This window comes from Cynocephalus volans, chromosome 10 (genome assembly GCF_027409185.1).
Source record: "Cynocephalus volans isolate mCynVol1 chromosome 10, mCynVol1.pri, whole genome shotgun sequence".
Lineage (NCBI taxonomy): Eukaryota > Metazoa > Chordata > Mammalia > Dermoptera > Cynocephalidae > Cynocephalus > Cynocephalus volans.
Window position 1 is genome coordinate 25,079,610 of NC_084469.1, and position 27,044 is coordinate 25,106,653.

A 27,044-nucleotide genomic window follows, 5' to 3' on the forward strand; every position below is an offset into this window, starting at 1 on the left:
TACCAAAACTTTAATGTATATTTGGGTTGTGTGGGAATCTCGCTAAAATGCAGGTTGTGATTCCAGTGATCCGGGGTTGGTGTCGAGACTGTATTTCTAATAAGCTCCCGGGCAAAGTAGTTACTGCTGCTCCGGGACCACACTAGGAGTAACAAACTTAAGTGAAAAATCCAAACTTGCTTCCCATGTCCTACTTTCTCTGGCCCTGCCCACCTCGCCCACGTCATCTCCGACCCCTGTTTTCTCTCTCATTGTGCTGTAGCCACACTGGCCTTCGTTCTGTTCCTGGGGTGAGCCAAGTTGTTCCTGCCTCGGGGCCTTTGCACGTGATGTTCCCACTGCCTGGACCGCCCCCTTCCCTGAGCTCCACATGGTTTGCTTCTTTTCCTTATTTAGACCTTGGCTCACTGATCAGAGAGTACTCCTTTGAGCGCTTCATCTAATGAAGTACCTCATTCCCCAGGGACTATCAGCTATTTGCTTTTTTTTCTTCATAGCACTTATCAGTGTCTGAATTTATTTTGGTAATATTTTTGGTGCCTTGTTAATTTCCTGTCTCCATCCTTACAATGTTCCACATGGAAAAGGACTTGGATTCCTTCATGTTGAGCCTATCCCAGGGCATGTGGAAGGTACCTTTTTGTGTTTGTTGGGCCTATGCATAGACACAATCCCACGACTGCCATGGTGTTTCAATGCATTTGGGGGAGTCCAAGCTGGGAAAACTTAGAGTGACACTAATGGAGGTGTCTGAGGTGGTGGTGCTGGAGGAGCAAAGTTTCTATACTGAGGGTGCCACAGAAAAAGTCTCAGGAACCTGAAGATGACATTGAACTTAAGAATCAACACATAATAGATGAAGTCAGAGACTCACTCTGGAAGGTTGAAAAGAAAGTAACTAATATTAGTTAAATGAGTTAATAAGGCATTTGGAACAGTGTAAGTAAACACATAGTATTTACTGAATAAATATGTCGAACCCTTATTTTAGGACCATCATTTTGCACAACTATCTGTCCATCCTCACAACACATTATCACATGAAGGGCTTGCCAATGAGATCAGAAGACTTGCCTAAGGTCATATAGGATCTGCCCAAGGTCACACAGCAATTGAGAGACAGACTTGAACCCCACTCCCTCTATTTAAAATCGTAAATGCCATCCTCCCTGTCCTCTTTCCTGCTATATGCCTTGCCGCATTACTGTAACCACCCCTATGCTGCACATTCTGCTTTCCTGTCTTCTCTCACCAGAATATAAATTCCCTAAGAGTAAGAATCTTTCTTTTATTCACTACTGTTTTCTAGAGCTCAGAACAGGGCCTGCTACATAGACAGTTAATGAACACTCACTGAAGGTTAAAAGTCTAAATGAAGGAATTATTTAAAAAACCTCTGCTTTTTCCACCTGTAAGAGTCAGTTCTGTAGACTGTGGCTGATAGAACACTCAAATCCAGTCAAGAAGGCTGGAATCTGTCTGAGCTGAGCTGGGAAGGGAAGCTGCAGCCTACCGAATGCTCTCAACAATCAGAAGGAAGACTGTCCACAGAGAATACACAGGTTGCGTGGAGCCTGGTGAAAGAGTAGCCAGGGGGCTGGCATTTGTCCAGTCTCCAGTCCTGATACCACAACCATGGTGCTGTGGGAGGGCATAGATACCTCGGGCTGGCAGTGGCCCTTCTCAGGATGTGGCTTCTCACGTAAAGTGGCCCTGGAGGAAGAATGTGTTGATGAGGCTCCAGTGGCAATTACAAGCTTGATGTAAGTTCATAAATAGGCACTTATCAGGAAATCTCTTGTGACCTGAGTTAGAGTGAGTGAGTTGCTCAAGCCTGGTGACTCTGGCTGCTGGACAAATGGAGGTTCTGAACCAGCCAGGCTGAGCTGTGGATGGTTTTGTGAGATAGTTCTCTGGCCCACTGACTCCTCTGTGGCAAATCTCAAAGTGTAGGCCCCAGACTAGCAGCATTACCACGATCTGAGAATGTGCTAGAAATGCAAATTCTCCAGGCCCATCCTCTGACCTACAGGGTGGAGTCCATTGTTCTGGGAATTAACAAGTCCTCCAGGTGATGCTGATGCAAGCTCAAGTTTGACAACCATGTTTACAGTTTACCCTTCATGAAAGTTATTTCTGTGCTACAAGGGAGCAGGCGTGAGGTCACGATAACAGTCAGGGTTGGGGCATCATTAATCGATACAGTGCAGGGAGTCCTGTTATGAGTTAGGCAAGGACTGGATCAATGATTCTTAATGGGAAGGGTCAGGAGTTGCGGAGGAACCCCTTGAATTTCAGAAATCTGCACAGGAGGGGTTTGCAAAAGCACATTTCGAAGTTATCCTAGTTTTGTTTTCTAGACATGATATTTACTTTGTGATGTCAAGTGACATTAAAAACAGGTGTAATAGAAACTGCCACCCAGTACTGATTGTTTTAGTGTCTGAAACTCAAGCGACAGTACAGTGCTTGGATCCCACCTCCTGTTCAATCCTCATCCTCAAGAAAAAACACACACACAACACCTCTAGTAAGTGCCTAGGCCTCAGCTGGCCTGAGAGACAAGAGAAACATGGTATAGGCCCCCTGAAAGAGCTCACAAGATGGGTTGCACATTATTGAACCCTCCCTGTGTGCCATGCACTGTATTTGGCTCTGTGAAGAGGGTGCAAAGAGAAATTAGCCAGTGGTTTTTGCAATCAAGGGGCTTACAAAAAACTTCAGAGGGGAGACATTTCTTCTGGTTGGCAGATGTTGGAAGTATAGAAGTGCTGGACCTTTGATCAGTCTTTGTCTTTCAGTCTTGTTGGATAATAGAGCACATGAGGTGAACTGATGGGAGGGGAGGGTGAACAGATGGGGTGGGGCTTGAATGCTGATTTAAGAGGCACAAAAAGGCACAAAGAGAGGACTATCAGTCTCTAGCGGTATGGCTCCCATGCCCACTGCTTGGGTCCAAGGCCATATTTAGGAGATCTGAGGTTAGACAGTAACAATTGCTAACATTATCCAGTGACTACATGTGCCAGTCAGCAATTTAGGTGCTGTACATACATTACCTTATTCTTCATAGGAACCCTATGAGATAGACACTACTACCACCTCACATGACTAATGAGGAAACAGGCACTCCAAGGATAGCGAACTTGCCGAAGGTCGCACACTAGGCAGTGGTGGGGTCAGAATTTGAACCCAGGCTGTCTGCTCTACAGCGCCCCACAAATCAATGTGCAGCCCCACGTGTCTGGGCTGGGCCGCTGGGTTGGGGATGGCAGAGGGATAGGATACTTATTTTGATCGGTAAATGGAGTCCAGAAGACAGCCCTTTCGTCTTTCTCCATGCCTGAGCTTCCCTTTGGTGTAGACAATGGAGAGTAAAGTGCTATGTGAACCAGCTACAGGAAAAGCACTTTAAGCCCCTTCCCAGTAGATGGCGGCCCCTAAACCCACATACAAACTCTGCAGGGCCGAGTTGCGGGTGAGAAACTGTAAGGACTCACACCTCCCCCCCGTCCAGAGGGCAGCGGTCCTCCGCCCCGCCCCATCCGGGGGTCGCGGGAAGCTCTAGGGTGGGCGGAGGTGGGCGGGGAGACCACGCTTCCCGGACTCGCCCTGGGGAGGAGCCGACGCAGAAAAGCCCCTCCCGGGGGCCTCCCACAGCGCCCGCGCCAGCCGCCGGGGGAGGGCCGGGATCGCGGCGCGGGGCGCGGGGCGCGGGCGGTTCCCGAGGGCGCGAGCCGGGCAGCAGGTGCGCGACGCGGACTACAGGTCCCAGCATGCCCCGCGGCCCTGACCCGGCCCCCGCGGCAGCTTAAAGGCTCCGGGAGCCGCAGCCGTCGGGTCGCCGCGGCTTTCGCTTTGCCGCCGCGACCGGGCGGGCGGGAGAAGCGGACTCGGCTGCCGGTTCTCCTGGCGTCCCGGCTCGGGCAGCGCCGAGGGGCGCTCCTCGTCCAGCCCTCCCGGCTTGGGGATTCCCTGCCGAGGCGCCCGCGCCCTCGGGCTCCCCGCCTCGGCCCCCCGCGGCCCCGATGCCGAGGCATGGATAGAGCGGCGCTGCGCGCGGCGGCGATGGGGGAGAAGAAGGACGGCGGCGGCGAGGGGGCCGCGGCCAGCCGGGCGCTGCAGCAGTGCGGACAGCTCCAGAAGCTTATCGACATCTCCATCGGCAGCCTGCGCGGGCTGCGCACCAAGTGCGCCGTGTCCAACGACCTCACCCAGCAGGAGATCCGGACCCTGGAGGTAAGGGGGCCGCGGCACCCGGAGGTCGGGGACCCGGGCTGGCCCCGAGGAGCGGCGCCCCGGCATCTCCCTCCGTGCCCCAGTTCACTCCTTCCCGAGTTGCATCCTTGAGCAGGGTCGTCCCCTAGGAGGCTTCGTCTCCCTCCTCCAGTCGTTGATGCGGCAGCTTGAGGACCCACGACCAGCCCTCACCTTGGGCAGGATTTGGGGGAGGGGGATGCGTAGTGGGAACTGGGATGGAAGCTCAAGAGCCCGTGGACGGGCGCACACCCCCTGCCTCCCTCCTCTACGCCCCCACCCCATTTCCAGTTTGCGGGGCCACTGAGTCACACGTTGGACTTTTCCCCGTGTGGCTGAGCCGAGCAGCCGTGGGCCGGCTGAAGTGTGAGCGCGGGCCCGCCATCCTCTGCCTTCCCCTCACGCCCCAGGCTCGGTCTTGTCCCTTTCTTTCCTCTCCTCCAGGTCTCGTCTGCCGCTTTTTGAAAAGTGTTTGCTGAAACTGCATTTTTGCTGTTCAGGCGTTTAGTGCTTTCCTTTCTCGTTGCCAAAGCGTTTCACTGCTCAAAATGTTATCACCCACTAACTCCCCCGTTCCCCCCCAAACACTGGATTTTGGCTTAGGAAGGATTATGCTGGGGAAGGAAGCTTTTGGTGGGAAGATGACACTATTTAAGGGTCTCTGCTGGAGACAGCCTGGAGTGTAAAGAAGAAATAAGATATGCGGGCCCTCTTTTCTCAAATTATATCTGGGAAGTGCAGCATTAAAAGGATTTGGAAGAACCAGCCAAAGGGTTGTTGGGTTCTCAGAAGTGGGAGCCCCCCTCCCCCAATACACAATGGAGGGAAACTAGTACATTTCCCACGTGCTTTTGTCCAGCACTGGGAGGGCTGTGAAACTCCAGGGACCAGTGAATAGCTGCCCTGTCTTGAAGAAGGGGTCTGTCACCACCTTGCATTGCCACATCTGGCATTCTTCAGGTCTGGGGACGTTTTGTTTTATTAGATCCTTGATTTATTACCCCCTCCCCCATTGCTAATTGCTTCTGCCAGCTGTCATAGGGCCAGTTGGTGATTACGGTAATTATTACAAGACCAGCCCTCCCTCCATGCACACCACAAACCTGAATCCTTGTTTGATCCAAAATGCTCAGGGTGACTCTCCTTCAGTTTTATTTTTTTTTAAAGCTACAAAACCAGGGACATTGGAAGAATTCCATCAGTGCTGGCTATTATTATTTTTTATTACAGTTGCTATAGCAGTACTGATCAGGGCTTCGCTTAAAAAACAAACCAACAAAATCCCCTACAACCGGCCCTTCTGCATGCATGTTTTCCAAGTGGTGAGAGAAACTGATTTCTTGAACACAGCTGAGTGTGTTTGCCCAGCAAAGTTCAGTTTTTAAGCCTGCACAATAGGGGGCCTGTGTGGCTTAGTTCCGGGAGGAGGGGTCGTTGTCCAGCAGTGTGTGTCTGGTTGGACCGCTGTGTTGTTGGGCTGAGAGAATATGCTCTGTGTTGGCCTCTGTCGGATTGTCCTGTGTCGCTCTGAAGTGCTCCTGGCTTCCAGAGTGTATATGTAGGGGAACTGTTTGCTCTTCGTTCTCTGGAAATGGCTCTTTGTTCTCTAGGTACCCAGACTTCCAGAGCTGCTCATTTTAACAAGGCGTGGCATCATGACACCCCAAAGCATCCAGCTATTCAAGTCTCTGAGCTGGTTTATTCAGTGGCCTCTCTCCTGAGTGTTTGGATGATGGTCTCTGGCAGCTGGAAACCCATCTGAAGGCCCAAAGGGGATTTGCAATTTAAATGGAACTAATATCCAGCTCCTTGTTTTTTCCATTGTACTTGTGGATTTGGGTTCACCCTAGTCCCTGAAAAGGCAGTACCTGGGTTATTTTGGGGAACAAGAATTTAGACCCTTGGAGCTAGTTCCTTGGGGCTGCCGTCAGCTAGTGAGGATGAATTAGTTCATCCTGGAGGCCTCAGCCTCCTCACCTGCAAATCAAGGAGGTTGGAGTGAATCTCTGAGGACTCTTGCAGCTCTAAATTCTGTAGTTTAGTCAAGGGTTGAACCGAACGTTTGTGATTGCTCTGATATATATCCTTGTTTAAGAATATCCCTGTTTAAGAATGGTTCTAAAGTCCAGATGTACCAAACTGATAAAGTATGGGGTAAACTTATTACTACAAGAATCTTGACAATAGGAGCAGTGTGGTGAACAGAAAGCCCATGGGTCTGGTTCTGTGTGACCTTGGACAAGTCTTGTGACTTCCGAATATCAAGTTTCCCTGTCTGTAAAATGGGGATGAGACTGCTTACATCTGCAGTGTTTTTGTGAGTCTATTAGTCTGCTACTGCTGCTACTACTAAAAGATTCTGCCTATAAACTTTCCCTATTGAGGGTCCAATGGCATTCATGCTACAGGCCACCTTTATGGGGAAATACTTCTACAGCTGGCTCTTATTTTCTAGAGGTGGGTGACACAGGCCCGGAAACAATTTCAACAAGTTGAATGGGGACAGCCTACCCCCAGCAGCATGGGGGAGGCCAGGCAGGTCAGTGGCAGTGTCCATTCTGGCTTTCTTTCCTCTCCTGCAGGCTCCTCTCGCACACTAGGCCAAGGCCCCAGAGATTGTGCTTGCAATATTGGATTCCTGGCTTTTGCATTGAGGGTCTGACCAGAGGGTTTGGCTTATGCAACTGCATCATACTTCTCCCAGAATCTTAGGAACTCCAGCCCACTCTGGCCCTCATTAAGTAAACACTCAGTGGGAGAAGCAGCATGTGATATGTCCCCGATCAGGGGCCGGCTGCTGGCACTAGGTTGTGATGGTGTGCTGGTGTCAGTGTGCCTGGCTGCCTGATGACAACTTTTCTCTGTGCAGCGGTCCAGCTTGGATTGCAGAGTAGAAGGAGGCAAGGTTTGATGTTTGCCTCCTACCCACCCAGCAGTGTGCTGGACTCTTCTTAATCTCCTAAGATTCCCTGGAGACCCACCAACCTTCATCTCTCTCTCTCTCTCTCTCTCTCTCTCTCTCTCTCTCTCTCTCGTGCACGCGCGTGCGCGCGCACACACACACACTTACTTTTCCTCTCTAAATGCAAAGGCTGGGAGACATAATCTGAAACTGGTCTGAATCTGTAAACAGAAGTTGGCAGGCGACTTTATCCAGGCAGAACCTGGTGCCCTGTCTCCATTAGAACCTCCTAGCGGTCTGAGAACTCTACCGAGGCAAGTGGGAATGGTTTCATTCCCCAGATGTGGAATGTTCTCATTCTCCAGATGTGCTCATGGAGGGACACCTGGCCTGCATCACAGCTGGGCCTGGAGCCCCATGCCAGTTCATTCCTTTATCCTCTGTGGATGGAACCTGTGCTGGGCGCTGGGGAGAAAGGGGTGTGCAAAAGCGGACACTCCTGTTACCTCATGACAATTCACATTTTGGAGACATTGTAACTCTTCCTTCCCTGCCAGCCTTCTAGTACTTTCCAGAGACAGGCTCTGCCACACCCAGTCTCCCCACCTTGTTCTCTTATAGATAGAGAAAAATCCCTCCTAAGCAAGCTGGGAGGAAGGGATTCCCCAAAGGACCTTGCCCATAAAGCCTTGCTGGGGAGGGGACACTGCAGAGCTGTGGTAGGTACAGACTGCACTTTGGCCACTTCCCCGAGCAGTTGCCTTTGAGCCAAGAGGCACCTGGGGGAGGCCCTGCTGCTACTCAGAAGGCCAGAGAGGCCTGACCCTCACTCGGCTTGGCCATGACAGAGGTCAGAGCCCTGCTCTGTGGAGGACCTGAGCCCTCTCTGTGCCCCACAGAAGCATCTGGATTGTGGATCTGTTGGGAGAGGAGAGGGGTGCCATGTCCTTAGGGCTTGCATGCACATGCAATTGCTGGACATTGAGTTATTGTTGATTTGCTTACTCAGCTCCTAGCTGGCAGCCACACTGGCAAGAGTTCTTAGGTAGGTGGGGTGCCCTCCTGGTCTTTGGGCTTTAGGGGCACTTTTCAGTCTAGTAGTAGCATTGGGAATCTGAACCTTTGGCCAGTCCAACCACCTAGTTTTATGGGAAATATTGCCAGGCTTGGTAACTTCTCCAAGTCACACATCCCTGGCAGAACTGACACTGACGCCTGGTTTTCCTTTCCCCTGGCAGCTCCCACTGTGTCAGAGCGTGACACTTTTCTGCCTCTGTCCCACTGCCGCAGTTTTAACCTGCTGGAGCAACTCCAGCCATCCCTGAAGGGATGCAGAGCTGGGCCCTGTCCCTTTTAGTGTCCAATTTCACTGTGGTAACTTCTTCCCTGGTGAAACCTACTTCTCCAGTGTTTCTTGGAGGCAGCCTATAGGGGGACCTGCAGTTCCCGAGGCTGTGAGCCTGGGGAGGGCTGGGCGGCGCTGGCAGGAGGCCTTCTCACATCTGTAGCGCAGGTGGTTGTGGGCGCATGGAGGCTGCTCTCTGACACCTGGGGACAGCGATGGGAATGCCTCCTTCCCTGCAGGGTTCTTTCCTCTCCTCCGAGTGGTCTGGGTTGGCTCAAGATCTGGGAAGGTGACATTCCTCACCACAAGCATTCTGGTCCTGTCCATTGGCTGTGGTCTGGAGCACAGGCAAAGGCACAGGCCTGCGGTGGCAGTGTCTGCAGTGGAGGGGAGAAGCAGCAGAGCCTCTAAGCTGTGCTTTTTAAGAAGGACATCCTTTCTCAATAGTCTGGTTGAAATCATTTTTTACATTCAGTTCAAAGGGAAAGCTGCAAAGAGACCTTTGGGGTCATGGAAATGACCTTCAAGTAGAGAGTGCAGGCCTGGAACGAGAAACATTCCTGGTCACCTGTTCTGTGGTGAGCGCTCCGTTAAGCTCCTGTGTGGCTCCAACGAACACTCACAAATGACCCTGTAAGGTATTATCCCCATTCTGCAGATGGATTGCTGCTCAAAGGGATTGAGAGACCGAGTTGGTAGGTGGTTCAACTTGAGTTGACTGGTCTTCAGGACTCCTGTTCTGAACTCCACAACTGCCTCTGGATTCTAGTCAAGGTCAAGGCCGGTGAGACCAAGGGAATGGCCAATAACAAAAAAGGCTGGCCCGGGGCATTTGGTGGCTCAGCTCCACATGTTCTGGCTGACTGGTCGCCACCCAGGTTATGCAGCCTCTGAGTTTGGACATGGGACTGCTTCCCTAATGTCCAGCCCAGCATGTCCTCAAAGACGGGCCCCTGTCAGCAAACCGTGATGAAACCAGCTCTGCACTTGTCTCGGTGATGCAACCAGCTCTGCGCTTGTCTTGTTCTGAGAAATGAGAAGCTGTCTAGAGATCAGCTTACTCATAATTTTTTAAATGGCTACCTGCCTTATTCTTTCTGCTAAATAGAAACAATTCCTCTGCTAAACAGTGTTCGTATATTCTTTAACTTTCTACTTTTAATTAAAATATTGCAAAGATATGTAGTGAAATGTGTTCACTATAAAAAAAGAAAATACAAGATAGACAGCAAAAAAAAAAAAAAAAAAAAATCCACCCAAATGCCCTCTCAGAGTTATTAATTCCTGTGAACATTTTGCTGTATATTCTTCCAATCTTTTTATTCCCTGAGTTTGCACATAAATGTACATGGATATATTTGTGGAGCATACCATGTGCATTGCCTTATAAATGTCTTCTTTCTACATCAGCGCATCTGCATATGCATCGTCACTATTAGTGGCTGCACTGTGTGGTCATACCATAGTTTCATCTAATCACTCCCCCATTTTGACCATTCAGGCTGTTTCCAAATCTTGCTTTTATAAACCGTGCTGCAATAAGTTGCTTCCTAGAAGTAGAATTTGCTGTGTCAAAGTGTATGAACACATTTAATGTCTGCACTATTCTTTAAAACTTCAGGGCATAATCTATTCCTCTTTCTCCAGCAGGAATGCCAGGATTCATAAATGACAGCCTATATGCATTTATCCCTTTGCCACTGCATCTGTAGCCACATTGAACTCCGGAAATTTAAATAGGGGACAGGACATGGCTCTGTGGCTGAAATCCTGGGATATGTGTCAGTAATTATGGGTTCTAATTTTTGTGGTTGCTTGTGTCTTAGGTTTTGTGTTTTCTTATTTTTTAAATTTTTTTTTGTGGGGGGTGCTGGCCATAGGGATTGAACCCTGGACCTTGGTGTTATCAGCACCATGCACTAACCAATGGAGCTAACTGGCCAGCTTTCTGGGTTATGTGTCAAGGATTGTGGGGTCTAGTTTTGCGGTTGTCTCCAGCAAAGGCGGGTCTCTTTGTGCTGTCCAGTCAGAATAGGGACGTTTCCTTGCACCAAGAAAGCAGAGGGAGGGCAGGATTTCAGGTCTGTCTCTGTCCAGAGACTGGCCACCTGTAGGTAGTGCACAGCCATATGGTGAAGTTTTAGTCATTTGAGACTTATGAAAGGCACTTCACTTAACTGAAGCCTTGATTTCATCACCAACTGCAAATATTGATCAGAGGGCTATTTGGAGTACCTGGCTTGGGTTGATTTATTAGAGTTGTGGGTTCCCAAAGGTTGCAGAGGATCTGAGATTTTCATCTGGTCCAGCCTTCCCATCTTGCAGGTGAGGAAACTGAAGCCCTGAAGGGGAACTAACTTACCAGGAACACTTGATAGGAAGAATTAACACTGGATAGTTAATAAAAGAGCACTGAGCTGGGAGTCAGACATGGGGGCTTGCACCCTTGAGTGAGACATGACATGACCTTGAGCTTGGTCTTTTGACTGAAGGTGAGCCAGCAGCTTGTGAATTCCACCCTCCTCTGGTGGTTGGGTCCCAACCTCAAGGAGTTTCCCGCAAGAAGCAGCAAATGGGTTTGCTTTCCCAGTTTTATCCCAGTGTCTTAGGGACCCTGAGGACTGGAGAGATTCTTGGGAGCTGTCTAGAGTGTCCTGTGCGTGGGCCTTTTTTGAAAGTCAGTCTGTCCAATGGGCTGGCTCAGCCTGAATGGACTATCTTGAGTCTTTGGACCCAACTGTGTACTTTCAAGGACTTATCCTTCTGCTGAAAGATCCCCTGGAAATCATGTGGAGAAACTCTAATCCTATATGGCCCAGTGTTTGTCTTAAACATTCATGCAGATTTTGTATTCTATACCACGATGCATTGTTGTTGGTTTTAATATCAAGATAAAGTCTTTACAGTAGCTTCAAGAAGATTTAAGCATTTCATCTAGTATCGGTGTCTATCTCGGCTTTCTCCCCAATTCCCAGGTGGAGATGCAGAGGCGTTCTCTGGGGACAGCTGTTGAGATAGGAAATGCTTTGTTTCTTGTCTGCATTGAAAAAGTCTCAATTCAAACTGCTGCCGCATATAAAACCTATATATTTATATATGTATATATTTCTCTGTCATCCTGGCCCTGGTGGGCGGCATTGTGTTTTAACTGGGTGGATTGCTTTTGCAAATAATGGAGCTGAAATCATCTTACTTACTTGCCATTTTTCTCCCCCCTTCCATTTTCCTGCCCTCAGGATAATTGCAAGAATGAATTAAGACTTGTGTTTAAAATTAAAATTAAAAAGAAAAGGGAAAAGAAAGTATAATGCAGTATGTGGACTAGACCAGCTGTGATTAGGAAAAATAACTTTTCATACAGCATAAATTATAGACTTGTATTGGCAACACATCAATCATGAGGGCTTTGCTTTCTATAAATCTGATGAGGTAAGCTGCTTATAAGTTGGTGGGGCTTTCTTCTCATGGCACCTGGAGGTTTTGAATTTCAGTTTAGCCAATTAATTTGGGATTTAGTTTTGATATGGATAAGCAGGACCAGCTTCACTTGTGCACACAGTTTTTCAGATAAGAAACAAAAAGAGGTAATTTTTAAAAAGTCACTTTAGTGTTCTCACTCATTAGGCACTATCTTGAGGACCCTTGCCCTCCCTAAGTCTGGGATCCTTGAAAGGGCTTAATGCAGCCTTTCCCATACTGTATTCTGCAAGACGTTCTTGTGAAAAGAGGGCTTCAAGTAGTTGAGAATGTGCTCTACCAGCCATCTCCTCCCTGGACATCCCTGAGGATGAAGATTTGTGTTTTAAAGGCTCTGAGAAGTCCTGCAGCAAGGGTTCCCAAATTTATTTGTCCAGAGGATCTTTATTCCCACTAAACATTGTTGGGGAAACACTGCCTTACTCTATGAGCAGGGAAAGAGACAAGAAACTGTAGGCTCAGTTTCGACAACTGTTTTTTCTTATGTTTTTATGAAACTGAGGTCCCATTTGAGGTCCAGGGAAAATTGGGTGGGTTGAGGAGAGACTCGTATCCCTGTAGACTTACCCAGCCATGAGAGGTTGCCTTTTGTTGACGAAGATGCTTTATGAAGGGAGGCAGAGTGTCTGTTGGGCACCACATGAGCACTTAAAGACATATTTCACTTAATTCTTCTAAGAAGAAGAGGAAAACATGCCCTGGGAGGTCTGCCTGCTTCGAGTCTGTGCTTTCTGCCTCCTCCTGGCCCTGGGTGCCTTTAGCCTGGTGCCAAGGGCATGCATGCTCCGCTCTGGGTCTACCAGGAGCCTCATGACCAGTTGGGGGACAGAAAACAATCCAAGAGAAATGCAGATGGCTGTGGGTGTGTTTGAGCCTGGGGCTGTGAGGGGAGGGGAAGAAGGGCCAGGCTATATAGGAGGAATGCTTTTTCAAACAAAAAAGGAAATGCTGGCTCTGAATGGAAAGGAAAGGAAGCAGCTTCCTGTTTCTGGTGGTGGTGTTTTGAAAAGAGGAGCTTTTTCTGGAAGGCCTGGGCCTGCTGGGGCCACTCTGGGTGCGCTAGAGTTGCAGCTCCCACACTGCTGCCTGAGGTTTCAGAAGCAGAGCCAGTTCCACCCCATTTTATCTTCTCCAGATCACTGAGTCAAATGGATGTGTGGTTTCCAAAATGAATATCTATACCTGTTACAAAACGGATGTTTCGTAACAGCTGACGTTTACTTTAACTGAGAACTTACTCGGAGCCTGGCCCCTTTGTTAGGAGCTTTATGTGGCATTTATTCCTCATGACAGCCTTGTGAGGAAAGTCCCTCCATTATCCCCATTTTACAGATGAGGAAACTGAGGTACAGAAAAGTTAAGTGACTTGCCAGAGTCAAACAGCTAGGGAAAAGCTGAGGTGTGACTTGAACCCAGACTGTCTTAATTACCTGCCTGTGCTGCTTTTGCCTGTGCTGTGAACTTGCGTTTGCAAACTCCCCTTTCCTCCAGCTGGAAAGTCTGTTATCATAGAATTACTTTTTAAGACTTAGGTAGTCTTTGTCTGGGCTCTGAAGGGTAGCCCCAAATCATGGGCCAGGCACTGGTGATTCTTAGGTGAAATGCATGGGTCTGAGTTTACACTTTTTTACAACTTTATTATGGAGATGTTCAAACGTGTACAAAAGTGTAGAGAATGTGATGACCGCCTCTTCCCCCATGTAGTGTTTCCCTAGCTTCAGCAACAACCAGCTCTGACCAGTCCTGGGCCATCTAGCCCATTTACACTGGAGTAAGCCGAGTTAGCTGGGTTTTGAGAATGGTGGCCCTGGGCAGTTGGTCTCAAGGAAGCAGAGTGGCCCAGGGAGGTCTTCTAGCCCAGCTGTCTGCCTACAGGCAGATCTGTACCTATCTCAGCATCTCAGCAGGCTGGGGGGAAATCTGTTTACCCTTTTCCATGAAATGACTGTTCAGATTCTTGCAGCCCACCTGTGCCCGCCAAGCTTGCTGTGGCTTCTGGCAGCCATACATTGCAGGCAGTCCATCTCACTATCTAACTGGAATCCCCTGCTACCTGAAACCTGTTCTCAAATAGTGGAGCACCTTCCCTGTCCCTACAGCCCTGTCCGAGACAGAGCTGAGTCACCCTGTGACATGTCCTGATTTCCAGGCCTCTCTTTTCCACAGCTCTAGTATCTCCTCTCTGCTTTTCCTTGTTGCTTGATCCCCATCATGAGATGAGTGTATTTCAGCCAACGTTTATCGAGCACCACTGCGTGTAGGCCCTGGGGAGGGGAGTTTGTGGGGACAGGCAGACGCCGTGTCTGGACAGCTCTGGGCAGCCCTCATGTCTGCGAATCCAGCCTGCAAATGACCCAGTGCCTGCAAGGGGCTCCCTTGCCCCTCTCAGTTCTGTCTCATGGTTCTGCTCAGTCTTTCCCGAAACCTGGCTCTGCTGACCACTCATTTCTTTTTCCGTGGTCTTTTGACCCCAACAGGTGGTTTTCTTTTGGTTGTTTTGGGTTTTTTTGCTGTATTCTCCTACTATTTTTTCTCAGGTGCTGTGTCACTTGTTGCTGGTGGTTTCAGGTCTGAATTCAGCCTCCCCAACACAATTATGATGTCCTACGAGAAAGGACCACTTTGAGCACTCAGCAGGAGGTCAGGGTGTGTATGGGCCCTGGGGTGAGAATGACACATCCACATCCTAACTTTTTCTTGCTAGCTCTGGGACCTCAGGCAAGTCCCTTAGCTCTCTGAACTTCAGTTTTCTTGTTGTCAAGAGGGGATAAGAATAGGTTTATTTTGGACTCTTGCGAGGAGTTACCGAAAGTGTGCTGGACGGTGACTGGTACTTGGAAGGAATTAAAATTTTTAACCCCTTTCAGTTTGCATTATTCTAAAACACTTCTGTGTTTCTCTAGTATCTTCCTTTCAAGTCATTTTAATTGCTGCGTGATATTCCATCCAGTGGATTTGCAAAAGCATTTCCCCTGTTATTAGACATTTTGGTTGTTTCCAGACTTCTGCTATTATAAACAATGTGACTGGAATCATCTTTATACAGGAGCCTCTTTATTTTTGTTCTTATTCTGAATTCATTTCTTTGGGATAATTCCCAGCAATGGAATGACTAGGTCAAAGAGCATGGATTTTGTGTGTGTGTGATAGAAATTGCTACACTGTTCTCCATTTAAGCTTTTTGAATGATGGCTATCTCAAGAATTATACTGCTGGGTAAATATCTCTTTTTGTTGTTGTTGTTTGTTTTTTTAACGATCTTTTTTGGCCTTTATGCCTTTCTTCTTCTCTTTTCCTCCCTATTTTTTTTTCCTTGTTAAATCATTCCATCTTGAATTTGCTAGTTATTTCTATCCATTCAGTGATGGTTGAGCATCTGCTGTGTGCTGGGCACTGTTTGAGACACTGGGGAAAGAGCAGTGAAGAAGACAGAGCAGTTCCTTTAGCGGAAGGAGAAAGATAATAAACGAGCCAATAGAAGTGGTCGAGAAAAAGCAAACTGGAAGTGGATTAGAGAGTGATGGGGTGGGGAAGAGTGATGGGGTATGGTCACCTTAGACTGGGTGGTCAGGAGGGGCCTTCCAGGGAAGGGGACGTTTGAGCTGAGTCTTGAATGATGAGAGGCCACTGCAGCCTTGATCCTGGCAGAGGGACCATCATGGGCAAGGGCCTTGAGGCAGAGGAGATTGGTGTGTTCAAGGACCAGAAACACAGTGGTGGTGGTGGGGTTGGCCATGAGGTCAGGGAGGTAGGCAGGCAGGGGCTTGGGGCTGTTTTCCTATAGTTGGGCTCCAGGAAAGAATTAATGCACTTAATGTAGTAATTCAACAAATGGTTGCCCCCCCATGAAGTGAAGTGCCAGGCACTGTTCTGCGATGTAAGAGTGAGCAAGAGGTGTATTGTGCACCAGAAGCCAGCTTAGCGGGGGAGTTTGTGGATGAGTAAACCAGTAGAAGTGCTGGTAAGGTGTGGATGGAGGCTTAGCAGGCCGCATGGCTGACTCATCTCTGCACTGAGGTGTGTAAGGACCTGGGAAACGTTTCTTGATTTGCACTGAGCTGTGCTCTGTGCTGCCAGCCTTCATGTGGTGACTGAAACTCCATTCTCTGGTGTAAAGCCTGGCAGTCCCAGCCTGGTCAGGGGCACCCTGGACCCTTGCCAAGGAAGGAAGGGGGCCTGAGAACTGAGGTTCCCAGCTCAGATGTGGGGTTGCTGATACCAGGTATGAGTATCTAGGCACCCACTTATGGTAAATGAGCCTGAGAAGTAGACCTGGGAAACCCCCTTTTACCAGGCTGCTCTGCCCTGCCCCATTCTTGCCTGACTGGGGACTCTGATTTGTGGTTCTTGTTGGGAATATAGACTTGGGGACATCGCACTTTCCATGGTTTGCCCTTTAGGGTGGGGCAAAGAGAGGGTATGAGGTCTGAGCAGATGCTCTGGGACGGCCTAGAATGTATTCACCTAGCGAGGTGTGGGCCTTGTGGCAGTTCCAGGAAATGGACCTGGTGGAAGTGTTGGCCACCGTTTTGTTTGGAGGAGGTCACATGCCTCCTAAGCTGCAGGGTGCTCTGACGCCATTGAGTTGGGGGCCAGCTTTGACCAGAGTTAACCGGCAGCTTGGATTCCTTGCATGTGAGCTTGTCGCTAAATGGGAAGAGAAGGCCAGATCTTAAGAGTGTCATAACTTGGGGTCTCCACTCCTCCTCCCGCAGTTGTGACTAACCTGAGGTAGAACTGCCCCGTTTTAGCCTGTCAAGCTTTTTATAGGAATTCTCTCAGTTATCTCTTCAGTAGTGATAACTTCATGAGCCCACTTTGTGGACGAGGAAGTAAGGGCCAATGTCACACAGTAATCGGTGGAGCGGAGGTTCAAATCTAGAATTGTCTGAATTCACATCAGTGTTCCTTTCATTGCACCCCTCAGACATCTGCTTGACCCTGGGTACTGCCCAGGGCAGAAAGAAGTCAGAAAAGGCTTTGGTAATAATGCTTATCATTCAGAAGAAATAATGTTGTGTGGCGAAGGGTTTGGAAATCTCTCCTTTTTCACATCATCTGAAGGGCAGTACCTCTAAGTTGTAAACAGAATGAAATACCAGTGGATTGGAATCTGGATTAGCAGGTGACCATTTGCAGAAAGCAGGGGGCAAAGCAAGAGGTGGCTCCATGTTGAGAGGAAGACGGAGAGAGGCGCTTCCTCATGAGGGGCAGGCTTTGGGGTGTGCTGGGGGCAGGCGGCTTCCGAGGCTCTTATCTGATTCCAGGGAGTGCAGTGTTTTCATCTCAAAGAATTCTGCTTCTGCTTTGAAGCGCTCTGGCTGGAAAGGCTATGTGGCAGGTAGGGAGGTGACTTATAGGCACGGTTGTATTTTAAATGTTGGTTGCAAATCTTAGGAGAAGCAGGGTGCCGAGTCCCTGGGGAGATTCCCGTTGGTGGCCCTGACTCACCCTGGCGTAGGGTATGAAACAGAGCCAGGAAGAATCGATCAGCGAATGGAAACTTGTCTTCTGAGGGGACAGGAAACCTTTTCTGTGTGGTTGGCTTAGTGGTTTATGAGGAGAGGTGAGCATTTGAGACAAAGCCCTCGGCCCCTCTTGTGACTGCATCTTTGACAATTTTGAGAGTTTTAGGAAGTAATTTAAAAAAAAAGAAAAAAGAAACCAAAAGCCAAAGATGTCGTTTACTCCCAAACCTGTGTGCAGACGCCATGTGGACTGAGAATCGCCATGTGACTAATGGAAACTCGTTCACTGGCACCTCCCTTGACCCCTAAACCAGAGGGGGCTTCTGGCTATTCTTAGAAAAAGATTTACATGGCCTCAAATGACCAGACCCTGTCTTGGGGCATCTGACAGCTTAAACTAAACTTCCTCTCAGGCGCTGTTTGGTTTAAGCAGTTTCCTGGTCTGACAGGATTAGTTATCTTAGTACCCAGCTTGTCAAAGCCCCAGTCCCACTTGTCACAGCAAACTGGCACCTGTCACCCTATGACTGCCAGACCTGGCTATGCTTGTGTTCTGAAAGTCAGGCCTGCTGTTCTCCTGGGGAAGTGGAGCAGCAGTGGGCTCCTGGGGTCCACTGCCTGGGCTCTTGCCTCCTCTTCCCCCTTTTCAGTCACAAGATGGGTGCTTGGCCTCATTCTGGAAAGCTCTTCTGGAGCATGGGTGGCTTGTGTCTTTGGATGTAAGGCCAGGAGGATGAGCAGCACCCCATAGTGGGTAAGCGCACAGGTTCTGGCACTTGATGGCCTGGGTTCAAACTCCATTCCCCTCCTGGTTAGCTGTGTGTCTTTGGGCAAGTTGCTTAACCTGTCTGAGCAATAGTTTCCTCATCTATAAAATGGGGATTATTATAGGGTTGTCATAGTAAGTGAGGTGAGCCATGTAAAGCACAATGACTGGCACAGAATAGGAATATTTTTATATTATAATATTACTATTTACTTTCTCAACAAGTGTTTAATCAATACCCACTGTAGGCTGGGCACCCACCATTTGCTGGGCGCTATCCTAAGCTCTGGCGCAACCGTAGCGAACAAAGTGGACAGAATGTAGGCTGTGTGGAACTCACGCTTTCGTGTTGGGAGGAGATATCCAGACAGTAAATGCATAGGTACAATATGTTGTCTGTTCAATGGTGAAAGTGCTCTGGAGGGAGTGAGAGCAGGGATGAGTGCCAAGGCAGAGAGGGGTATAATTTTAAAAGAGGGAGCAGGATGGCTTTGTAGAGAAGATCGTATTTGAATGAAGACCTTAAAAGGGTGAGGAAGGGCAGTGGGGATTGATCTGGGAAAGAGCTTTGGAAGCTGAGGAACAGACATGCAGAAGCCCGAGGGGAGCAAGCCTGGACTGTTGGAAAACCTGAAGGGGCAGGAGTGGCTGGGGCCAGGGCTGAGGCTGTCGGGGCCCACCTGCACCCACATGGCCCTGAGCAAGGAGGGAGGGCAGAAAGAGCAAGGAGAAGGTCGCGAGAGGCCTCGTGTGGCTCGTCAGCAGGCCCTGCCTTCGTGCTATAGAATCCAAAAGGGCTTTTGAAACTTGGCCCTCATTTCTTATTAAAAAATGGAGTTTGGGGGCCGGCATGCTAACCTGCTATGAAAAACCCTGTTGCTGACTTACAGAAAGTGCACTTTCTGACCACGTGGGCAGGTGGCAGAGCCCTGACCTAGGGCAGGCTGTGGTTCTGCCACCCACTGAGGGCGTCACATGGGTGAGCCACATTTACTCATTCCACAAGCATTTATTGAGCACCCACGGTGGTAGATCGTGCCTGCACTCCCTTCGTTACTTTCTTTATCTGTAACTCAAGGACAATCGATACCCTTCTGATCTGGTCCATCCTTCCAAGGGAGTTGATCCTAAGGCAATAATTCAGTAGAAAAGAAAAGCAGAACATATGAGGATATTCACACTATTTGTTATACAGAAAGAAGTGAAAACACGGTTGCTGCCCAGTGGTAAGGGGATGGTTAGACATACAAGGGCTGAGGGCCAGCACACGATGGATGGCTTATTAAGCACACAGGTGTTAACTGTGAAAATCAGGTAAAAACATGACCATATTTATGATATTACTATTACATTGAGGGAAAATATGCAGTATGTAAAATTGACCATATGCAGCATTTATAGCTATGTAAATATTGTATGTAAACCTATATGGGAAAACTAGAAGTGAAATGGGTTGTGTGTGGTGGGACTGTTTTCCTTTTGGGAAAATTCCTTTATTATTATTATTTCATTCATACATTTATTAAAGTAATGAGTATTTGCGTGCCTACCACCTGTCAGGCACTGAGCTGGTGGACCGGACTGAATGGCTCCTGCCCCCGGGAGCCACACTCTACAATCACTGAGCCCCCTTCCCTTCTCAATGCTCAAGGATTGAAGGCTATTTTCTGCAAAACTCAAACCTTCTGGAATAAAATGGAGACAATGGATACTTGGTCCTGCAGGTACTCCCCAGGGTGTGCAATCCTGGATTCTGCTGAGAAGCAGGGAAGTTTCCAGAGCTGCTGCCCCTCCTGAGGGCAATGAGCTATTTTTAGCAAGCAGTCCTTGTGGGAGCAGAGCTGGCCTGGCACCAAGAGGGCTCCCCAAGTCTTGGCTACTCTAACTTGAGCAGTGCTGGGTACCACGAACGAGTGGCGATCCAGCCTCTGAGGAGCACCCTCCCCTTCTGATCATGGGCCCTGTGCACGAGAGGCCATCCTGGGAAGGAGAACTGTGGTTGTGGGCCCCGACTCCTAGCTGCCAGCCCTCATAGGGTAAACATTGCCTGGGACATGACCCTGGGAAGCCCGTGGTTGGCTCAGAAAGACTGGAATCGAAATGTTGGACAGCCAGTTAGGGTTCTTGCTGTCCACACTCTGAGAAGAGTCCTCTGGGTGTTTGGGTGATGGTGGTGGTGACAAGGACATTTATAAGTACAGCAGACGTTGACTGACTGCTCTGCTCTCTGTGTCCTGGGTTCTCCGATAGCACTGAGCATACCATGCCCCACCAGTCCTTCCAGCTACCTGGGGAAGTTGGTACCATTCTCACCTCCATAGTACAGAAGTGAACTGAGGCCCAGCGAGGTGAGTTAATCTCCCATGGTCACACCAGGGGTGACAGACTGCGTTTTCGAATCAGGCTGATTATGAAGCCCACACCTTTGCAGTTTCTGTGTCATAGCACGCTGGACCATGGACTGGTGCACATTTTAAGTCTGGCTGCAAAGGGAAAACTGCAGTATGTGTACCCTTGCTGCCCCCTGCCCCCACCCATCTCTCCCAGAATGCCACAGAGCCCCCTAGCTCGCTGCACTGAAGCTTTAGGGACAGCCCCCTGTTCTCTAAGAAGGGTTACTAAAGCCCATTGGCTTTAAAGGAAGGATTTCCTCTCTCCTTAAGGACAAAGACCGTGTCATGACTTTTATACAGAAGTTTCAGGGCTTCGTACAGTGCTTGGCACAGAGTAAGTGCTGAGGAATTGAATGAGGGTTCTGGAGTATGTACTGTAATCCAGGCTAAGTTAACCTCATGACATTCCTAGGAAAATATGTGAATCAACACAAAAGACAATCGACCTGATGCAGGGGTTCTGGGATCAGACGACCTGGGTTTAAGTCACGCCTGCGCCATTGACCCTGTCTGCCCTTGGTCAGGTTATTTTACTTTTCTGGGCACCAGTTTTCTCATCTGTAAAATGGGGACAATCATAGTACCCACTGGTTAGGTCTGTGGGAGGATTAAATGAGCATATGTGTAAAGCACGTGGAACAGAGCTTTGTGCCCAGCAGACACTTGACAAACGTAAGTTGTTCTTTACTGTTATTGTTATCATCACCCATGACACTAAATGGAGTGGAACTTCTAGGGAGAGTGCCTAAGCATTCAGGGTTCTTACCTTATCTGTGGCTTCAGAGTTCAGACCTAATGCCACTGACGTCCCTTCTCTTCCTCCACCCCTGCCATGGAGCACTGCTGGTGGAGTGGGCGGTGGGGGGCTTATCAACCCAGGAGGATTGAATGCATTTGGAGGCAGGAGAGTCTTGGGCAGACCCAGGCCTGAGTCCCAGCTCTGTCACTGTGACCAAGGTAGGTCCCTCGCCATTTCCTAATATGAGAAATGAGAATGAGAACAGGGTCAATGCCATAAAGCATGTGGCATGTCACGGGCCCTCAGTAGGTATTCCTCCTTTATCCTGGAGGGTGCAGGCCACTCCCCGCTTGCGTGAGTTCCCCAGAGCCAGCGTCAGCAAGCAGAGGATGAACGGACAGCTGGTTTCTCCCCTTTGCTGCTGCATGCCAAGTTGAGCCGTGCTCTCCTCTCCCACCTCACCTCTCATTGATCTTCCTTTTGTTGTTCTGAGGTGGGTGGCGGGAGTTGGGGAAGGTGTCTCTCCTCATGCAGGTGACAGGGACAGGCCACTCTGACCCATCACACTGGCCCTCGATCTGCTTTCCCTGCTCAGACAACCGGCCCCCTCCTTCCCCTCCAAGCACCATAGGACACAAATGACAGGCTTTCCTTGGAAGGTGCACACCCCACACCTCTGCTGGGGCCCTCAGTGGGGGTGGAAGGAGGAAGGGCTTCAGCGGGACGCGAGCTGCAGGCACAGGAGAGAACCGCAACCAAGAATTGAAGTCGTGGAAAAAAGGCTGGACCAGTGCTCAGGGAGGAGGATCTGACATTAGGGTGTCCTGTGTTGCTGGAGGCATCCAGATGACATTCTCTGGGGGCATGTGTGAATATGTGTATGTGCGAATATGTGTATGTGCATGTGTGCGCGTGTGTCCGAACGTAAATAGGAATTCTTAGTGAAGTTCAGGGAAAGATTTAATGGTAAAGTGGTCCTTTAAAATGTAAGTCAGCCATTGTATAATGTTGAATATACTAATTATCCTGATTTGAGCATCACATATTGCACAGTTAATAATATTCAACTCTGTACTCCACAGAAATGTGCAATCAACTATGTTACAATTTAAAAAAAGAAAAAGAAAAGTTAGCTCATGCCAGTCTTCAGGTGAGAACCAGTGACTCCCATTCCACTTAGGGTAAAAGCCAAAGTCAAGGCCGTAGTTTCTCTCCTCCCCGTTGCTCATTCTGCCCACCCCATTGGCCTCCTTCCTTCCTGTTCCCACCTGGGAGCCTTTGTCCCTCTTGGATTGCTCTTTCCCAGGTGCCCACAGGGCTGTTCCTCCTGCTTCTACTCCTCAGGGCTTTGCTGGAAGCGTCACCTGATTGGGGTCTTCTCTGACCACCCTCTGTTAAGAGTGAAGCGTCCTCACTGTGTGTCCTCCTACCTGGCTTCATTGTCTCTACATACTGTGGTTTTACCTTGTTCATGGCCCGCCTCCCCTCCCTAGATCACAAGCTCCATAAGGGTAGGGATCTCATCTCTTATAACACCTAGACAGAGTAGACTCTTCACTAATATCCAAGTGAATGAGTAAGTTATGATGAAAACTGCCAGTGTAGGCAGTTTGGCTCTCAGAGCCCAGGAAGACCCATTGAGTCATTTTTTTACAATTTTGTAAAATTGGAGTCATTGTAACCACAGTCAAGCCTCCAGTGGGTCTGGGCAAGGAGAGAGAGAGAGAGAGAGAGAATGTGTGTGTGTGTGTGTGATGCTGGGTCTGGGCAAGCAGAGAGAGAGAGAGAGAGAGAGAGAGAGAGAGAGAGAGAGAGAGAGAGTGTGTGTGTGTGTGTGTGTGTGTGTGTGTGTGTGTGATGCTGGGTCTGGGCAAGCAGAGAGAGAGAGAGACAGAGAGTGTGTGTGTGTGTGTGTGTGTGTGTGTGTGTGTGTGTGTGTGTGTGTGTGTGTGTGTGTGTGTGTGTGTGTGTGATGCTGGGTGTGTCCCTGGCTTCTATGATTAAGGGTGCAGTAACACTCTGATGTCAGTTTACAGAACAAAAGTACCTTTTGTTGAAACAGTTTGTTGGGTCTTTAGCTCTTGTTCTTGTTGACACTGTCGTCTCTGGACTCTGTTTTTTTTCGGGGGAGCGAGGTGGGGCACATATACCAGAAATATTAATCTGAGTCCCTGATCAAAGTCCTATAAATTAGATACTTAGTTTTGTTTAAAATCCAGGTAGTTTTTTTTTTTTTCTTAAGCCAGAAACTTTATTTTGGGGTCTTTAATGGAATTTTCATGCATTTTGTGTTACATGTACTCCTGAGATATCTGGGACGACAAAGTTGGGACGCTGGAGACCCGAGTCTGTCATTAGGTTGGTTTGTGACCCAGCTTCCTTGAGCCTGTTTCCTTGTTTGTGGAAAGAAGTTGAGGGAATTGGACTGGCTGATTTCCTCTGAGGTCCCTTTCAGCTCTATAATTCTGTCTCTCCCGGGCCAAACTAGCAAAGATAGTAATTTCCATTCATAGCACATGTGTACCACATTTGAGCCAATAAGGCACGCTGCACTTTGTATGTAAGATGCCACCTAGAGGCTGTGGCCGCTCATTCATGGGCCTCATGCTTCTTTGTTGTGTGGAGGGGGCCTGTGGAGCCTCCAGCCTTCTGCTTGGCTCCCTGGTCACTGACAGCATGATGTCAGGGCTACCTGCATTTGTGTAGCTGACTCCATTCCATGGAAACTCATCCACACAGATCAGCTTCAGTCTCCCACCTTCACCGGTACTGTAGATTTTATTGCCAAAGTTTGAGTCTTTGACATTGGGCTTTGGGGGGAATATCTTTGAATCCTGAGTGCTGTCATGCTAGCTGTGTGCATTGATTGGCTTCCTTATGTTGAACCTCAGTTTTCTCATGCAGCAGATTGGGTCAATACTTTCTCTCAGAATGGATTTGAGGGTTAAATGTGGCAGTGCATGCAAACTGCTTAGTAAAAAGCATAAATATTGTTGGTGGTGATGATAAAGAACTACTGTGATGTGGGGATAAAGAATATCTTTAAAAGCTGAAAGAAGAAGAAATAAATAAAAGCTGAATGAAGATAGCAGAAGCTTGGGAAATCTGTAATTATAAAACTAATTTTTGAATTTAAAAGATCTGGAACTAATTGAGTTAGTGCCATTTTGCTATAAAGCAGGTAAAAAGCATTGGGTGGGATTTAAGGAAAACCTGGGGGAAGCCGGAATTCTGTTGTCAAGGCAGGTATCTCAGTGTAGATGAGGCTAACAGGCAGGGAGACACACCTGACTGGGGTGGAGTCTGGCCCATCAGTCCATCCTGGGGTTGTAAGAGCAGGGATTTGCCTGCTCTAGAACACTAGCAAAGGTAAGGCCTCTTTTGGAGTTGCTGAGGCAGAGAGCTGCCTGTGTACATCCTTTCTTGGCTGGTAACTGCTGCCTGCAAATGGAGAACTCATTATTCAGGTTCATAAGATGTGAGTTCAGTAAAGTTATAGAGTATAGGCAGTGGGGATTTGTGTTAAGGATCAAGTAGCATTTGAAAAGAATTTGGACACAAGGACGTTAATTGCAGGATTACTTATACTGAAGAATTGCAAATAATCTAAGTATCTAATATCCTAAGCATGCAGCCTTGGGATATTGCATAAATAAAACTGGAGCACATTTAGACCTACGAACTTTAAAAACTTGCTGTAAAGAATTACTACTTGAGAAAGTATTCACGATATAGGACTAGCAGAAGAAATGGGTTACCAAACAGTATGACCCCAAGTAATTATTGAAAATGAAAAAAGTGGAGGAAAAGGGAAGGATGTCCATACATTAATGGTGGGTGGTTTATATACCATTAGTGGATAGTGGCATAATAGTTAACTTATTTCCTTCCTGGTGCTTTTCTTTCCTTTCCCAATTTTTCTTCAATAAATTTCTCATGTATTGGGGGAAAAATCATGTTATAAGTATATAAATATTTTGGATGGATTTTCATGTACCTTAAAATATGACAAACATTTCTCCAGGTTCTTTTTTTTTTTTGGTCCCACTGTAAAGTTTTAACCATTTTATTACCCAGATCTTGTCCCCAGCTTAATGCGAGTATCCGCTCATGTGATGTGGCTTCAATCTATGGATGAAAAAATAGATTTTTTTTAAGTGTGTGAACCAGGAACTTGAGAATGAAGGAGAAAATGGAAAATTCACAGAACAACTCATTGACATGTTTTTTGAAGTGAAATTGTGTGTTAAAAATAATCTGAAACCAGGAAAGAGAACATTAGCTCAGTTGTGAGTGACTTGAAAATAAGACAAAGGCTTTCCCTCTGCGGCTCTACGTGTCGTTTCTTTGTGAGATCATTGGATCGACTTTCTGTTCCAGATGAAACTCTTTTTGAGGGAACCATTTAAAAAGTCTGTGGTGTGCTGCCCAAACCCCTTCGGAGCAGGCCCCCCGTCCGCAGCTGCTGTGAGTGCTGGCTGCTGACAGCTTAGAGCCGAGTCCCTCTCCAGGAATTGCCGTCCCCTGAAGGGGAGCTTCCTCTCCAGTGTAACCTCCCCACACCCCGCTCCATCCAGAGACTGGGATGCAAGGGCTGGTCCCCTCGCTATGTTTGAGACAGCTCTGAGGGGCCGTCCCAGCCCCAGAGTTCCCTGTGGGATCGGGGAGGCCCCCGCTGCCCTCTGCCCCGGCCTACTTCCCACGCTCCCTCCATCTTGGAGTCCACTTCTTGAAAGACCTGCTTTCAAGGTGAGTAGGGTGGGGAGAAGAAAGTGGCCGTCATTAAGGAGGGAGAATGCAATTTGGGGTCTCCTTGCCCACTTGCCCCCTCAGAGCATGGGGCTTGGATTCTTGAGGTCCTTAGTAAAAACTGAAGGCTGCAGACTTTGGTGGGGGCCTCATGAATGTACCCTTCCCCCTATGCTGACCCTCACACCCATCTCCTGCACCCACTGACTATGGCTGCTCCCAGAGACTGGTCCTGACTATGGGGGACAGGCTGCCCGGCCACAAGCCCTGCTCTCCCAGGGTTTGTGGGTCTCAACCTAAGGGCATCCAGCTGTGCCCAGAGCAGATGTGTGCTTCTGCCCAGCCAGGACCTTTGGCAGCCCTTTGCATGGGGCTGTCCAAGCACTGGGCTTCACTGCCACCCTCACAGCTCTCGAAATGTGACCAAACCAGGTGGTCTTTTGTGGATGAGTAGACAGACAAGTGGAGGACAGTTGCTTCCAGGGGCCACTCCTCAGGCCTGCAGGCTGGAGTCACACCTCTTCAGCATGGCCCTGTGCCTGCCTCTTGGTCTCCTGTCTGGGCTACCTGTCCCCACCCCTTGAATTTTAGTCCGCGGCCTCGATGAACTGTGACCTGCGGCTGCCTCTCTGGAATGCCCGGAATCTCTCCTTTTCTCACTGATAACTCCTCTCATCTGTTTCCTTTCTCTTTCCTGTCCTATCTTTCCCCAACAGGGAATGTGCTGGGCCCTGGGCCTGGAGCCTCTTGTCTTTGAGACTTCCCCTGTTTTTGTTCCTTTATGGCCTCTGCCCTATGGATGCTGGAAACTTTTCTTCCCACCCCTTCCTCACTGGATTGGCTGGCGCATCTCCTAGCGGGACCACTGGCCTCCAGATTTGCTCGTACCTACCTGTTGGTAAAGAAATTTCCAGCATCTGCCCCTAACATAGGTGTTTCCATTTACAA

General features: G+C 48.7%; 1 protein-coding gene across 3 annotated transcripts in view; it reads left to right on the forward strand.

Moving 5' to 3' along the window:
* Positions 1-3,871: 3,871 nt before the first annotated feature.
* KSR1 (kinase suppressor of ras 1) overlaps positions 3,872-27,044 on the forward strand; it is a 151,194-nt gene continuing 128,021 nt past the window's right edge. For 2 of the 3 annotated variants that reach the window (XM_063110169.1, XM_063110171.1), the window contains exon 1: positions 3,873-4,239. In XM_063110169.1, the coding sequence (XP_062966239.1) occupies positions 4,039-4,239 (201 nt within the window). In that variant the 5' untranslated portion in view covers positions 3,873-4,038. Of the gene's footprint in view, positions 4,240-27,044 lie in introns of all 3 variants that reach the window. The other variant, XM_063110170.1, reaches the window with a different exon arrangement.